This window comes from Pogoniulus pusillus, chromosome 21 (assembly GCF_015220805.1).
Source record: "Pogoniulus pusillus isolate bPogPus1 chromosome 21, bPogPus1.pri, whole genome shotgun sequence".
Taxonomy (NCBI): Eukaryota; Metazoa; Chordata; class Aves; order Piciformes; family Lybiidae; genus Pogoniulus; species Pogoniulus pusillus.
Window position 1 is genome coordinate 18,645,597 of NC_087284.1, and position 13,999 is coordinate 18,659,595.

Genomic DNA, 13,999 nt, shown 5'->3' on the forward strand with positions numbered 1-13,999 from the left:
TTTATGTGCTGCTCTCTTGGGATGCTTTCCCAAGGTGCCCAGGGAGGTGGTGAAGTCACTGTCCCTGGAGGTCAAGAAAAGCCTGGATGAGGCACTTAGTGCCATGGTCTAGTTGACTGGATAGGGCTGGGTGTTAGGTTGGACTTGATGATCTTGGAGGCCTCTTCCAACCTGCTTGATTCTGTGATTCCTCCAGAGCAGCTGCACCCCTGAAAGATCAGGGCATTTTGAAACAGAGCTTCCAATTTGCAGTAAAAGCTCCTGAGAAGCTGTAACACACCAGAGAAGAGCCCATCTTTCAAGCAGTTACTATGCCTGTTCTTTAAACACTTACTAATATTAAACAAATTATCATTTTAAAAAGAAAATGTGTATATATATATTTTTCCTCCCTGTCAGAGTGCTGTTTCCATATTAATGCTGTAAAAGTCATGACAGACTTCACTATATGTAAACATTCCAATTTTGGTGCATACTGCTGAGGTTAATAGTTTGCTAAAATGTTGAGATCAGGAACAGACAAACATTTTCAATAGAAAAGCCAGCCTGTTTTGCTAAGACATTGTAGCTTTAGTAAAGGTATTGATTGAGCTCCCTTCTGTTCTAAGGAGAAAGGATCTACTTTTGATAATAGTGGACATTGTACACAAGTCACGGGATCATTCCTTTGTGTTTTAACCATTCCTGCTGTTTACACTGCTTTGACAAAATCCAACAAAGCTTCTGACAGCGTGCCAAGAGAGAGCTTTAATGAGTATTGCAACGTAAACAGAACTGGTGGAGTGCAGAAGGTGCGGTCATAAGAGCACAGTGGCTCTGAGGCTACAGCACAGTGCCAGCTCTGTGGCTTGCTGCCTCCGTCGGGGACCACGAGCTTATGTCTGGCCAAGAATCATGGAATCACAGAATTGTAGGATTATTTTGGTTGATCATCAAGTCAAACCATTCCCTGACTCTTCCAAGGAGGAAATTACTATGTATTGAAAGGGCCTCTACTTGAAAATTAACTCTTTTTTGGTAAACATGGTGAAAAGAGATTTAAATAGTAAAATTGTGATTGATGGAGCTGTCCTTTTTCATAAATTAGGGTTATGCTATTTCTAAGGCTGTTTATTTGGTCTCCTAGCATACATTCTCAGACTCTGAAATGGCATGCAGTGCTTGCTCCATTAGTGAAGTTGTTTTAAACAAGGATTCTGCATGTGCTGTTTTAGGGACCAAGTTCCTTAGTCTAAGCTGGCAGCCCTTCCAAGCCCCTGTCCTCTAAAAGCATAAGGTGCAACATTTCACTGAGTTGACTAGAAGTTTAAATAGTAGTTGAACCTTTCTTCCTCTACACCTTCACCATTAACTTAATTATGCAGTTGTGAATATAGAGATTTAAAATCCAAAATCTAAGAATTTTACCTATTAGAATAATCAAATTTATATTTTAATAGAATCTTCACTAAAAGCAATTTACATTGTAACACTTAAACATCTATTAAGAGAACAATGATTATTGTACTTGCCTTTTAATGGTGAGGGCAGAGACTACATTTGTAGTCTTAGATAGGCACATTACCTTGTACACTATATTGTTAGTGGAATGCATCACAATATTTTCCAATCTCACTGTATAATGATAAAATACATTTGAAATGGTAGCAAGGAATGGGAGCTTGTTCTAAGTCAGACACTGTCTATGCTCTGCTTTAATGTTACAAGACAGCACTGACAACATTAAACAACCGAAAGTACAAAACAAGAAGAAAGCAAGAAAAATAAGGAAAGGTTTTTCAATGCCACAGGGTTATGGAACTAGTGCTGAGTTTGTATTTCTGTTAAAAAAAAAAAAAGAATCCCCTGAGGAACAAAAAAAGATTATTTTTCTGTACAAAAAAACTTTGTTTCTAAATGCAGTTAAAAAAAAGCTTTTTCTCTATGCCATTAAAAGTTTTGCAACTCTCCCCTGCAGATTTCTATTAGGAAACAAAGTCAAGCACAGCAGGGACTTGAAGACAATCTGATCTAAATTTCTGTTTACTTATTTTTTTTTTAACATGCTGTCCTAAAAGTGTTAATTATGCTACAGATTTAGTAATAACCAAGAAGCTAGAACCAGTAAACTAATAAAGTGGAATGCTGAACGTTCCCACTTTTGCTAGCCAAACCTCACTGCCAATTCCTGACTTACCACACTTGAGTTCTTGCTGTTGTTAGGTTCTTTTTCTCCTGCAGAATCCAAGATAAAGGAAATCTTGCTTGAAGCAATGTGGTGCTTTCTGCTAACAGGTGTACCTCAAGATATTTAGAAGAGGATTTGGTGGTGAAAATATATTTTAAAGCTCATTTTAAACATCCTTGGCCTCAGTGATTTTAAGTCTTCCATTCTGCTCTTCTGTTCTGTTAATTGTAAAAAGTAGGATGAGTCTGGTTACTAACTCTTGGAAATGGAGAAAGAACTAGTGAAATTTTTAAGTCACTCTTGAAATGTCAAGGGATGTTCTTTAAGGAAACCACACGATGCAGCTCATGGTATTTCTAAGTATCAAGGTCTAGGAGATGCAAACTCTGTTCATCTCTGCTTTTAGTATTTAAAATGAGCTCTGTATTTAGTTATCTAATTTAGATGCTAGATACTTTTTAAATGAAACAAGATCAATCCAAACTAAGTCACTGGGTGAGTGACTGAAAATCTAATGCACCTCCCACGCTCAGTGTGCGGTGAGGTCAGCAAGAGAATAATTTATCTCGTTACAGGTAGTTTAATGAAGTTTTATTGTCAAAGTTTGGCAGGGACTATTTCATCATGAGACACACAGGCACACAGATTTCAAGACTATCTTACATGCTATTACAAATCACAGCAATATATTTCAGACCACATGAACCACTACAAAATAGTACTTTGGTTGCCAAAAACTGAGTCTCTCAGGCAGTTTTTATGTTGAACAGAAAAGCTCAGACGTGTGCAGTAAGTTTAAGCATCTGTATGTGGCACTGTAGGATGCTGAAGATGGTCCAGTGTTGCATCAGAATCAGAGTCTTCTCAGAGCTATGTGTTTCCTGGACTCTCAATAACCAATTTCTCCGTGGAATACAGTTGGCCAATAGTAACCTGAAATCAAACCAAAATATCAGCTGAAACTGGAAAGCAAACAGGTTATCATTTCAGCTTCACAAGAGTCATAAACAAGTCCCAGGAACTGCCTGGCCAACATATTAAGCTTTTTTATAATCACATAATCATAGACTTGTTTAGGTTGGGACAAAAACTTTTAAGACCATCGACTGCAACCATTAACCCAGCACTGTCAAGTCCACTGCTAAACTATGTCCTTCAGCGCCACATCTATACAGCTTTTATATCCCTCCAGGGATGATGATTAAACTACTGCCCTAGGCAGCCTGTTCCAGGGCTTGCAACCTTTTCAGGGAAGAAATTATTGCAAATATCCAACTTAAACATCCCCTGCTGCAGCTAGAGGCTGCTTCCTTTTGTCCTGTCACTTGCTGCTTCAGAGAAGAGACCACCCCCCACCTAGCTCCAATCTCCTTTGAGACAGTTGTGGAGAGTGAGAAGGTCTCACTTCAGCCTCCTTTTCTCCATGCCAAACAACCCCATGTCCCACACCTGCTCCTCACAGGAGTTGTCCTCTAGACCCAGCTGTTTCCACCGGCTTTCTTGCCCTTCTCTACAACTGCAACAGCACCTCAATGTCTTCCTTGTAGTGAGGAGACCCAAACTGAACACAGTATTGAGATGCAGCCTCACCAGAGCAGAGTACAAGGACGTGATGCTGTTGGCTTTCTTTGCCACCTGAGCACACTGCTGGCTCAAACTCAGCTGGCTGATGACCAACACCCTCACGTCCTTTTCTGCTGGGCAGTTTCCAGCCACTTTTCCCCAAGAGTGACATTTTTCTTTCTGTAGGCATTTATAATAATAATGTAATCTACAGGATCTGGTACAGTTTTTCCAGTTCCTCTGGATCCCTGATTTAATCTGCCTTACAAAAGGGTGAAAACTGTTCTGTAGCAAGTTCATCACTAACACTGTAAATTCATTGGAACTGCCCCGTCGATTGTGAGATGGAATTCACACCTCATCTTTGTGCTTTCTAATGCAATGAGGGAGCGAACAATGACAGGACCCGGACACTGACACTTTAATTCCTTTTGCTCTTTAGAACTTTCTAGTCTGTATCTAACACTGGTAAACCGTGGTCAGATGCGACCATAGTCACACACAGCTCTTTGCTCAACAGTTGAGATGTGAAAGGAGGACTTTTTATGCAAGTAGGGTAACGTAAGCAGGAGACAACTTTCATTTTAGAAGTACAAATTGTGCAGTCTATATTTTTAATACCTGTTTTACCTTTTCTTGCCCCTACTTTCTCTCCATGGGTACACAGTAGCTGCTCTGTGTCCTTTTCACACACACACACACACACGTACACAACACATGTAAAATTCACCTACTTAATTAAGGAATTGGGACAAAAAAGGACAGATACTTAATTACACCAAGAACACGTATTTAGTAGAACTTAAAACTCCAAAAATTAAGCCTGACAGCAAATTAGCAGCAAAAGCTAATGGAAAGAAATTTTCCAGCATTTTTCATTTACTATTAAAGAGGGGAAAAATACCATGGTGGCTCTTAAATGAAAATTTCTCCTCTATGCCTTGTCTGAAACTTGTACCACATTGATTTTTATCTTGAAATCTTTATTAAAAGGGAGCATTTACAATCCATTCTTAAAGGCACAGAAGTTTGCTTTGCCAGCAAATACTTCCCTCTTTTGGCACTCTCAATTCAGTTGGTAACAGCATAGGAACAACTCTGATTATTTTTCAAGTTACTTAAGAAATATGTTGCCTCCAGACTATTTCAAACAAAGACTGTACCTAACCATGGTATGTGTTACCAGCAGAAGTTTTAAGCTGTCAACAAGTGTCACTTATCAAAAGGAACGCGCTGCTCTAGACTATGTGCCAGGCTACACACTTTAGTTGCTGCCTTACCACAAACCGTGCTGTAGTACTTAATTTTTCTATACTGTGTCCTGGAGCCCAAAGAATCTTTAATCCTTTCCCACACAGTACAGCAAATTTAATGGGAGGCTCAGGGGGATTAGAAAAATGCTGAAACCTGAATTGCATTTTTTTTCTCCCCCAACTGGGGAGATAGATGGGGCTGAGTACGTGACTTCATAGTCAATCATATTCAGCAGAGGGCTTTGTAGGAGAAAGGTCCCAGTTGTGGTGTGCTGTCCCTGTGCCAGCAGGTGATATATTTACTATTGTACCTCTTGACTTGGATGCAATAAAATCATAGATGTGTGCGTTGAGCTGCTTCTTTAGTAAGCTGCAGGCATGTGAGTGGGAGCAATGCCTCCAGCGCTGTGCTGGCTGCCTGTGCTGGGCTGCCAGCTTGCTGTTGTGCTGGTCCCTTTCAGAAGTGAAGCTGCCACATTTTGAGATGAACTTTGAAACTTCAGGACTTTTTTCGAACTGTTAGCCTTGAATTTCTGACATTATGATCACGCCTTTCCCATGCACTTCAGACAAAACAAACAGACCTCCGTTTATAGCTGCTGACAAATTCACGTCTATGAGCATGTCCTGCCTCAGTAGGAGGACTGCGTTGGTATTTACACACGGACACTCATTAACCCTCTGAATCACAGAATCGTTTTGGTTGGAAGTGACCTTTAAGTTTATCAAGCCTAACTGTTAACCCAGCACTGACAGGGCACCACTGAACCAAGTCCCTCAGCAACACATCTACACAGCTTTTATGTTTCTTCAGGGGTGGGGAACTCCACTGCTGCCCTGAGCAGCCTGCTCCAGAACTTGACAACTCTCCCGAGGAAGAATTTTATCCTAAAGTCCTAAACCCCCTCTGGCACAACTTGAGGCTGTTTCCTCTTGTTCTGTGACTTGTTCCTTGGGAGAAAAAAACAACCCCCACCTAGTTCCAACCTCCTCTCAGGCAGTTCCAGAGTATGAAGGTCTCCCTTCAGCCTTCTTTTCTCTGGGCCAAACAATCCCAGTTCCACAGCTGCTCCTCACAAGACTTGTGCTCTAGAAGCTTTACCAGCTTTATTGCCCTTCCCTGGATCCCTTCCAGAACCTCAATGTCCTTCTTGTGGTGAGGACTCCAAAACAGAACTCAGTAGTCGAGTGCAGCTCACCAGTGCTGACTAGAGGGAGGACAATGACGTCCCTGGTCTTGCTAACAACCCAGCACTCTCTAAGGAAAGCATTTCACCAGCAAGTAACTGCTGTGAAGATGTCTATCTGTTGAGTTCTTGTTCCATCCGTGCTGTTTGTATCATGTACACCACATGCCGTTTGCCCTTCTGGTAGGTGGCTGGCAGCCAGTGCATAGGTCAGTGTCAGGGCATTTGCATCAATACAGGAAGCTTTTATGGAAAAAGGCTCTCTCATTTCCTCAGCAGCTTTGTTACCCAGAATTTCATTTACCTCTGTAAGGTAAGACATTGCAGTTAAATTCTGCAGGTAAGAATGTGCAATAAGGAACCACTCTGACATCAAGAGAAGACAAGAAATAGAAATATAAAGTCTGCTTTCCAGATTTTACTGAATTATTCAATGTTTAAATTCTGCCTGCAAAATGATGTACTTAAAAAGTAAGTCTGACAAGTCCAAGCCTCAAAACCTGACAGTTTGTCCATGTTCAAAGATCTAGTACATGTCTTTACAGTCAGCTTTTTCTTGTGAACTTGAAAAACTAAATCTTGCTTTCCATCTGAATCCAAGAGAAGACTCAACGTTTCAGAACAAGATTTAGCAGCAGATGTGAGACAACAAATGGGCAAAAAGAAATTACTGAACAGTAAGTACCAGTCTATCATTTAACCAAACCACCCACTGGTTATTAGGCATCTGTGTGTTCATATGGACACAGTACTGTTCCTTGCTCATGGCTAGTATTAGCAAGCATGAGGAGATTTGCCCTCAAAGGCCACATAGAAGTGCCACCACAGCAGGGGAATATGAAGACACCCTAAGACAGCGATGCCTTTAGGTCTCAATGATTTAAGAATTGATTTCCTGAAAGGGTCATCACAGGAGAAGTAAAACATATTTATTGTTTTTCTTAAAGCAGATAATAACTAAAGTTGATGTACTCAAGCCAGCTTTATGTATTAAACACGTTTACGTATGTAAATATAGATAGGTCATGTTATAAGCAGATGCAGAAATAAATATTTTCAAAACCAATGTCTAAACATAGCCACCTCCTTTTTTTGTTACAAATTTGCTTGCAGGGAAGAAAAGATTACCTGACTACAGCCAAGTTTTTCCCTGTGGCAGCTGAAAAGTCTTATCTAACAGGTACACTGCTGAAGCTAGAAGGAAAAATGACACCACAGCCATACCACACATAGTGCTGCTAATCATTGTGGCCTCTAACACCCTGTGAAGAAGTTGCCTATTCTTATTTTCTTGCACTATTACTATAAAATCCAGTTCTTCAGTGCTGGAATCAGTATAGGATTATACATGATTCTGAAGATGTTTCCCTTCTTTTCAGTGGTCCAGGAATGGGAAAGGAAGTGAAGGAAAGCATGCAGCTGAGAAGTTAGGACTATTGTCTGTTTTACTTCTGCCTGTGCTTTGCAAACGCTGCTTGCTTCATTCCTTTGTGCCAAAACATCTACAGCAACTGCTACATGAAGCTTTTGAAAAGGCAGGGAGAATTAATTTAGAGCTACAATTTGGCTGGCTTTCCCTAAGCAGGAAGGTGTGAAGTAAAGTAAACCAGCTAATAGGCAAGAATTTATCTGCAAGTTCTTTCTCTTAATAATGACAAATTATGTAATTGTGTTAGAAGTGTATGCACTGTATCTTAGTACACCTTTATTCAGTCTTTATGAAGCAGGATGACATATTTATTTAAAGCTCATATTAATATATTCTATGGATCTTCCTTAAGAGATGCTCTTCAGTGAAAAGAGCAGAGAATCCCAGCAAATGACCCAGCAAATGACCAACACAGAAAATACTGCAAGCATGTGCATTCTTGTGTTTATGATGATCTGCCAGAGCAAGGGATCCTTCTTTTTAAATGCTGATTACTTCTCAGTTCAGAGGCTTTTTAAATGTGACACTATACTTCCAGACAACAAGGGCCTGATAGACATGGCCCTTGCTCCAAATAGCTACACACTTGATAAAGCTTGAAATAACAGTGGAAGAAGAACATTGGAAAGCCAAGTGGACAAGATCATGTGGTCTTTTGGTATGGTCACACTGCTTCACTTCTTTTATTTGGTGCAAGCCTTTTGGACTACAATAAAAGAGGGTGACAAGTAAAATGCCATTGTAGAAGTAGGCAAAGCCCAGCAGCAGCTGGCATGGGCAGCAGCCTGCTGCTGAGGGGAAGCAGCATCCATTCCTCTGCTGCTGCATAAGTGACATACAAAGATGTCCAATAGTGAATCACAGGAAAGCCACTAGTGGCTGATTTTGGGTTTCAGCAGTTAGGTGAAGGTTTGACACAATAAACATCCAAGGAAGAAGATCTGCAGAGGTAACACACTGATCTAGTGTGATCTTCATGTGCTTTCAGCATCTTGCTAATCTCCAAGCTCCCACCTCTCCTTTCTTACCTGTTCTTTTTGTTACCTGCTAACAAATTTCAGTATCTTGCCTTTTCTCTCTCACTTACATATAAACCCTCTACTTCCACAGAGCAGCTCAAAAACTCTTCATAAAGCCAAACACAGAAGAAATAGGTCCATGTAGATAAAGGGAAGAAACACAACAGAAGCTCATCTCTTCTCAATAGAGCATGCAGAAGAGAAAAAATATCTCTGTTGAGATGCCAAGTGTAGCAAGGAAAGGAATAAAAAACATTAGTACTTGAAAATACAGAGACAAAGACCTGAATAACATTGTGCTGAGTGTGGTGTAACAGGTACTCTGGTAATGCTGAGACATTTGGTATGTGAATGCCCAAACCATTCATAGAGGACCCTATGTTTTGTAGCAACTACCTAAGCAGAATTCATCAAAGGCAGCGGGGGAGCCTGCCTTACTTTTGTCAGTAGTATAATACAACAGCCACTGCCACAAAACACACATTCTGCATTAGGTCCAGGAAAATACTGTAATGTTTGAGTATCACCCATAAACTAACTCCACAATACATACAAAGGAAAAAGTGGCATTGTAAAAGGAGAATATTTCACTCTGCAGCATCCTCTTGGATCACTAATTGTGGGAGGCTTTTGGAATGAAACACTGAAGAAAATTGAGTCTTTATAGAGAGGCATAAACAATTAATAAATATATTTACTAAGAAGGGTGATAAAGTAATTTCATAGCTCCAACAGGTCTGTGAGCTACTGCAGAACTAAAATGAGCTGCCACTTTACACCTGACAACTGTCATAATTCAAAGACCAGCTTTTTTAGTGTTGGTATGAAGTCAGATGCTGGAAATACAACGTACTGAAAGAATCAACTGCAGAAGTAAACTGAGGAATGTAGCTCCTGAAAAGAGCAGTAAAACAGCCACACCAGGATTTATATGGCATGTTTGTAGGTTCATGGCTTTCAGAAAATTACTTATCCACTCATGTCTCTGCCTTTTTTAATATAGCATATCACCATCCACAATTATCCTCCCTCCTAGTTCCAGACATTTTCTGCCAAATTTCTGGTTTTGTCCCAAACTGCTGGACCACAGAGAAAGTTGCAGCAACAGCAAATGACAAGTGGACTTTCTATGTTTTTAACTGAGATTTGCCTGCCTAAATGATGATTGTCTAAAGCCTTGAAAAGCTTGCATGCTTTATCTTCTCCGTAATTTTAAGTGAATGAGACGAAAAGTAAATGCAAGGCATTGGGGAAGGCTAAACTTCAGGAGCTAAGACATCTTGAGGCAGCAGGTCTCAAGGTCCCAAGGACTGAAAAGCAAAACTGGCTGGCTGTACCTCTGGGAAAATGAGGGTCTGTGTGCAAGAATATGCCAGAGATGTTGGCACTTACCCAGATCAAACACAGTTCATGAGTGGGCAAGCCCAATGTGGTGAGAACAGCCAGAGTTCTTCAATGCTGTCAGTGCAGTTGAACAAGGCAAAGCAGATTGCTCTAGAGAACAGGTTTGGCTTGGCAGCATGGAAAACCTCAGACACCTTCTGCCTTTGAATCGAGTTTCAGATGTTAGATTACCTGCTTAAACAACAGAATTTAACTAGTATGAAAACTGCAGCTATTAAGAGAGTTTGGCACAATTGCCTACTACAGAAAGATGCACCAAACAAGGCAAATATTTCTTCTTTCAGGCAAAACAAGCTTGTGCACATCTGGTAGGGCTACACAGTATGTAACTAAATATACCTGGAGTTGAGGTTTTATTTATTCTGAATCATATCCAAAACAAACATAAAGGGGTAAAGTTTGGGTGACTCAGAACCTTGATACTGTTTAAATTAGCATTTAAATTTTCTGTTTTGTTAATGGCCTTTGAGCCTTCAGAACATTTAAAAAGTCAAACATTTTTATCTGCTACTGAGTTCTATTTTGGGAGGTGAAAGACACAGTGAGCTGCTGAATTTTTAAATGAATGGCTGTTAGCCACAGTTTAATTATTTGGTAGTGATACAGGATCATAGCATCATTTTGATTGGAAACCACCTTGAAGATCATTGGGTCCAACCATTTTCTAGCTCTGCTGAGACTGGTGTTAAATTATGTCCTTAGATAGGACTGCTTCAAGACTCCAAACCGCCCTTGCTGGGACTCACCGTGCTGGTTCTAGGATGGCATCAGGTACACTGTGTTTTATAAAACTGCCAGGTGCTTTAATACCCTTGGAAAGTAACAAAGTTTTTCAGTGTTTTTGAGGGGGAAAAAAAAGAAAAAAGTAAACTATCTCTTTTTTGTTCTGTCCTTTTTTACTTTACATGCACCTCAGATGCAATTATAGGCTGAGCTCTTCCCATTCAAATTACAAAACTAAACGTGAAAGACTAGAAATAACGAATTTCTCTTTAGAAAATCTGCCTGTGTTTCCAAAGAGACATATCCTATTAGAGGTCATTGATTCACTCTGTACCTGCAGCCAGAAAAGAGCATCCCATACATGTAAATGCTCACATATCCAGTCCCTTAACATTGCAGCGTTAAGCTGATCTGTAAGCATGTAAGGAAAGGACTAAGTTTTTATTTTTCTGCATTAACAAGACTTCCTTTTTGGGCACTATTCTAACAGATGATTAAATTGCAGTCATCTGTTCCTGACAGAATCACAAAGATCATTTCCTTGTTTATCTGACTTTCTCTGGTGGAGGATATCCAAGGATTTATTTTTCCTTGCTCAGCTATCGTTCTCAGTTTAGCACCTCCAAATCCCACACTTGCAAGTGAGCTTTTGTCTTTTCCCTCCCCTCTTGTCAAAGCATTCCAATGAAAGCTGTACAAAACATGCAAAATCCTTTTGACACCCTCAGGGTGTTCTTTTCGGGAATCAGCATTTGGAATTTCACCTGGAAAAAAAACATTGCCTGGAATGTATACACTCTTCAAAAATCTGAGCAGGGAGCAGATGAGAAGAGAGGAGATTGATGGTTTTAGGTCTGAAGAATTTCAGTCAAGGTTTGTGATGGTGAGTTGTTACTTGCTGTCCACTGTACCATGGACACACTGAGCTCTGGCTGAGTTCAATTTCTAAACCAAAACTCCAGCCAAAAACCATGACTGATCTGCTTTATTACACAGCCCCCATGAAGCCGTCACCAGGAACAATAAATCACTCTGCCCCTCACATGACAGACATTGAGGTGCTGGAGTATGTTCAAAGGAAGGCAGTGAAGCTGTTGAGGAGTCAAGCACAAGCCTTATAATAAACAGCTGAGGGAACTGGGATTGTTTAGCCTGGAGAAAAAGAGGCTAAGGGCATCCCTTCTTGCTCACTACAACTACCTGAAAGGAGGACACAGCCTCAAGTTGCACCAGGAGAGGTTTAGGCTGGATATTAGAAAGGATTTTTTCTCCAAAATGGCTGTAAAGCCCTGGAGCAGTCTGCCCAGGGCAGTGATGGAGTCCCCATCCCTGGAGGGATTGAAAGCCCTGTAGAAGTGGTGCTGAGGAACATAGTTTAGTGGTTATTTGCTAGTGTTTGGTTAATGAATGGACTTGATGATCATAGAGGTCTTTTCCAGCATAAATGGTTCTATGATTCTAAGATATTCCTGCTGAAAGTGGATGGACTTCTGTTTTCCTACAGCCTCTCACCCAGGGCAGGGATCACTACTTTTGCCTCTCAGGACTGAGCAGGTACAGGACGCAGCACCACACAAAACCAAATCCAAGCCTTTGAACTCAAACCTGTCCAAGTTTAGGCCAGTATCTTGTTATCAACGCTAATGACTGGATGGTTTTAAACTAAAAGAGAGGAGAATTAGACTAGCTAGAAGGAAGAATCTTTACAATGAGGGCACACTGCACCAGGTTAACCAGAGAAGCAGTAGAAGACGGTGAGATGCCAGCTGCTTTGTTGTCTGAAGCAGAGTGTGGTATGGCCTGACAGTGTGGCTTTAAAGCCCTGCAACAGCAATTCGGGTGACCAAGTGCGAGCACTGCGCCCAAAGGCTCCGCTCGCCTCTGCAGCTGTCCCCGCGGTGCCGCTCCCTCTGTTGTGCACCGCCCTGCGCTGCCTGCGCAGTCTGCCAGCTCCATGCTCTCCATCCCCCACCTCCCGCTGCCGCTCCTCCCTGCACTGCCTGTGCAGCCTGGACAGTTCCCCATGCCCATGCTGCTCCACCAGCTCAGCACTGCTCTATTTCTGCCGCTGCCAAGGAGGGTCCCCTTTTCTGAAGTGTGCATTTGCAGCCAAGAACTTGGGACTCTTCCTGTGATAACTCTCTGAGCTATATCCAGGGAATGGTGACATCCCTTCCATTGCTCTCCGACTCTCTCTCTCTCATACTTGCTTTCTCTCTCTACTTCTCCCTCTCCTTCCCATTTGCCACTCCAATGTAACTCATTGGCTGTTTGCTGTCGGTTCACCTTTATTTACTTCAAGGGAATTATCTGAATCTTAGCATGATCCCCACGCTGACCAGGGTTGATAAAAGAGTAACCAGGTCATGACAGCCTGCAAAAGTTCATGGTCAGGTTGTCTGTGACACTCAGCAACCCAGACTAGTTGAAGATGTCCCTGCTCATTGCAGTGGGGTTGGACTAGATGACCTTCAAAGGTCCTTTCCAACCCTAACCATTCAATGACTCAATGAGTAAAGTGCTCTCCAGCTGGCAAGCTGATGCTCGGCCAGTTTCTACAAACACTAAGAATTAACAAGGAAGAAAATAATTACTTGCAAGCCCTCCAGCTTTTTAACAGGAGATGCCTGTGTTTGTGTGGCCACAGGGCATAGCTTACATTAACTTGTTTAATTAAAATAAACTACTGTAGCACTTTTGTCTTTATTTTTTCGTTTTGGCAGAGATAAATGACTGGGTTTAGCACAGCTGATAAGAGCTAATTCTGTAAAAAGTGTTCTTTTCAGTAGTGTGGGTGGCAAAACACTTTCAGCAACTGGCTTAATTAGTTCTTATTTCTTTGGAATAACACAAGACAGTTTGCAGAAGAAAAAAGAGAGGAGAGAGACTGTAACAGAAGATGTGGTATAAAATGATTCTGTTTGCTCTTCTGGTTTTGCCAACTCTCCCTCGTTTAATGTCACACTAAATGGAGGCTTGTCCTCTTATTTCCCAGTGCATATAACAAGTAGGAGTGAGAGGTCAGCCCTTACTCCAAATATAGGCAGGGAGTAACCTCTGTTCCTCTGCACAGGATAGAGTAGAGCATTCCCAAACCACACTGGCCAAAACCAAACAGCACAGCAATGGGAGGAAGCATAGAGGGCTTTCCCCTCAGCAGAGCTGCCATACGGCGTGTGGGTGGCTTGTTCAGCAAGGACTGGGAAGCATGAGCTGCTAACGAGACCTGCTCCCCAGTGCAACCTCTCTGACAC

General features: G+C 41.4%; 1 protein-coding gene across 2 annotated transcripts in view; it reads right to left on the bottom strand.

Annotated features, from left to right (window-relative positions):
- Positions 1 to 2,743: 2,743 nt before the first annotated feature.
- LYRM4 (LYR motif containing 4) overlaps positions 2,744 to 13,999 on the bottom strand; it is a 78,257-nt gene continuing 67,001 nt past the window's right edge. Inside the window, exon 3 of one of the 2 annotated variants that reach the window (XM_064161137.1) lies at positions 2,744 to 3,100. In XM_064161137.1, the coding sequence (XP_064017207.1) occupies positions 3,038 to 3,100 (63 nt within the window). In that variant the 3' untranslated portion in view covers positions 2,744 to 3,037. The remainder of the gene's footprint in view (positions 3,101 to 13,999) is intronic. The other variant, XR_010306263.1, reaches the window with a different exon arrangement.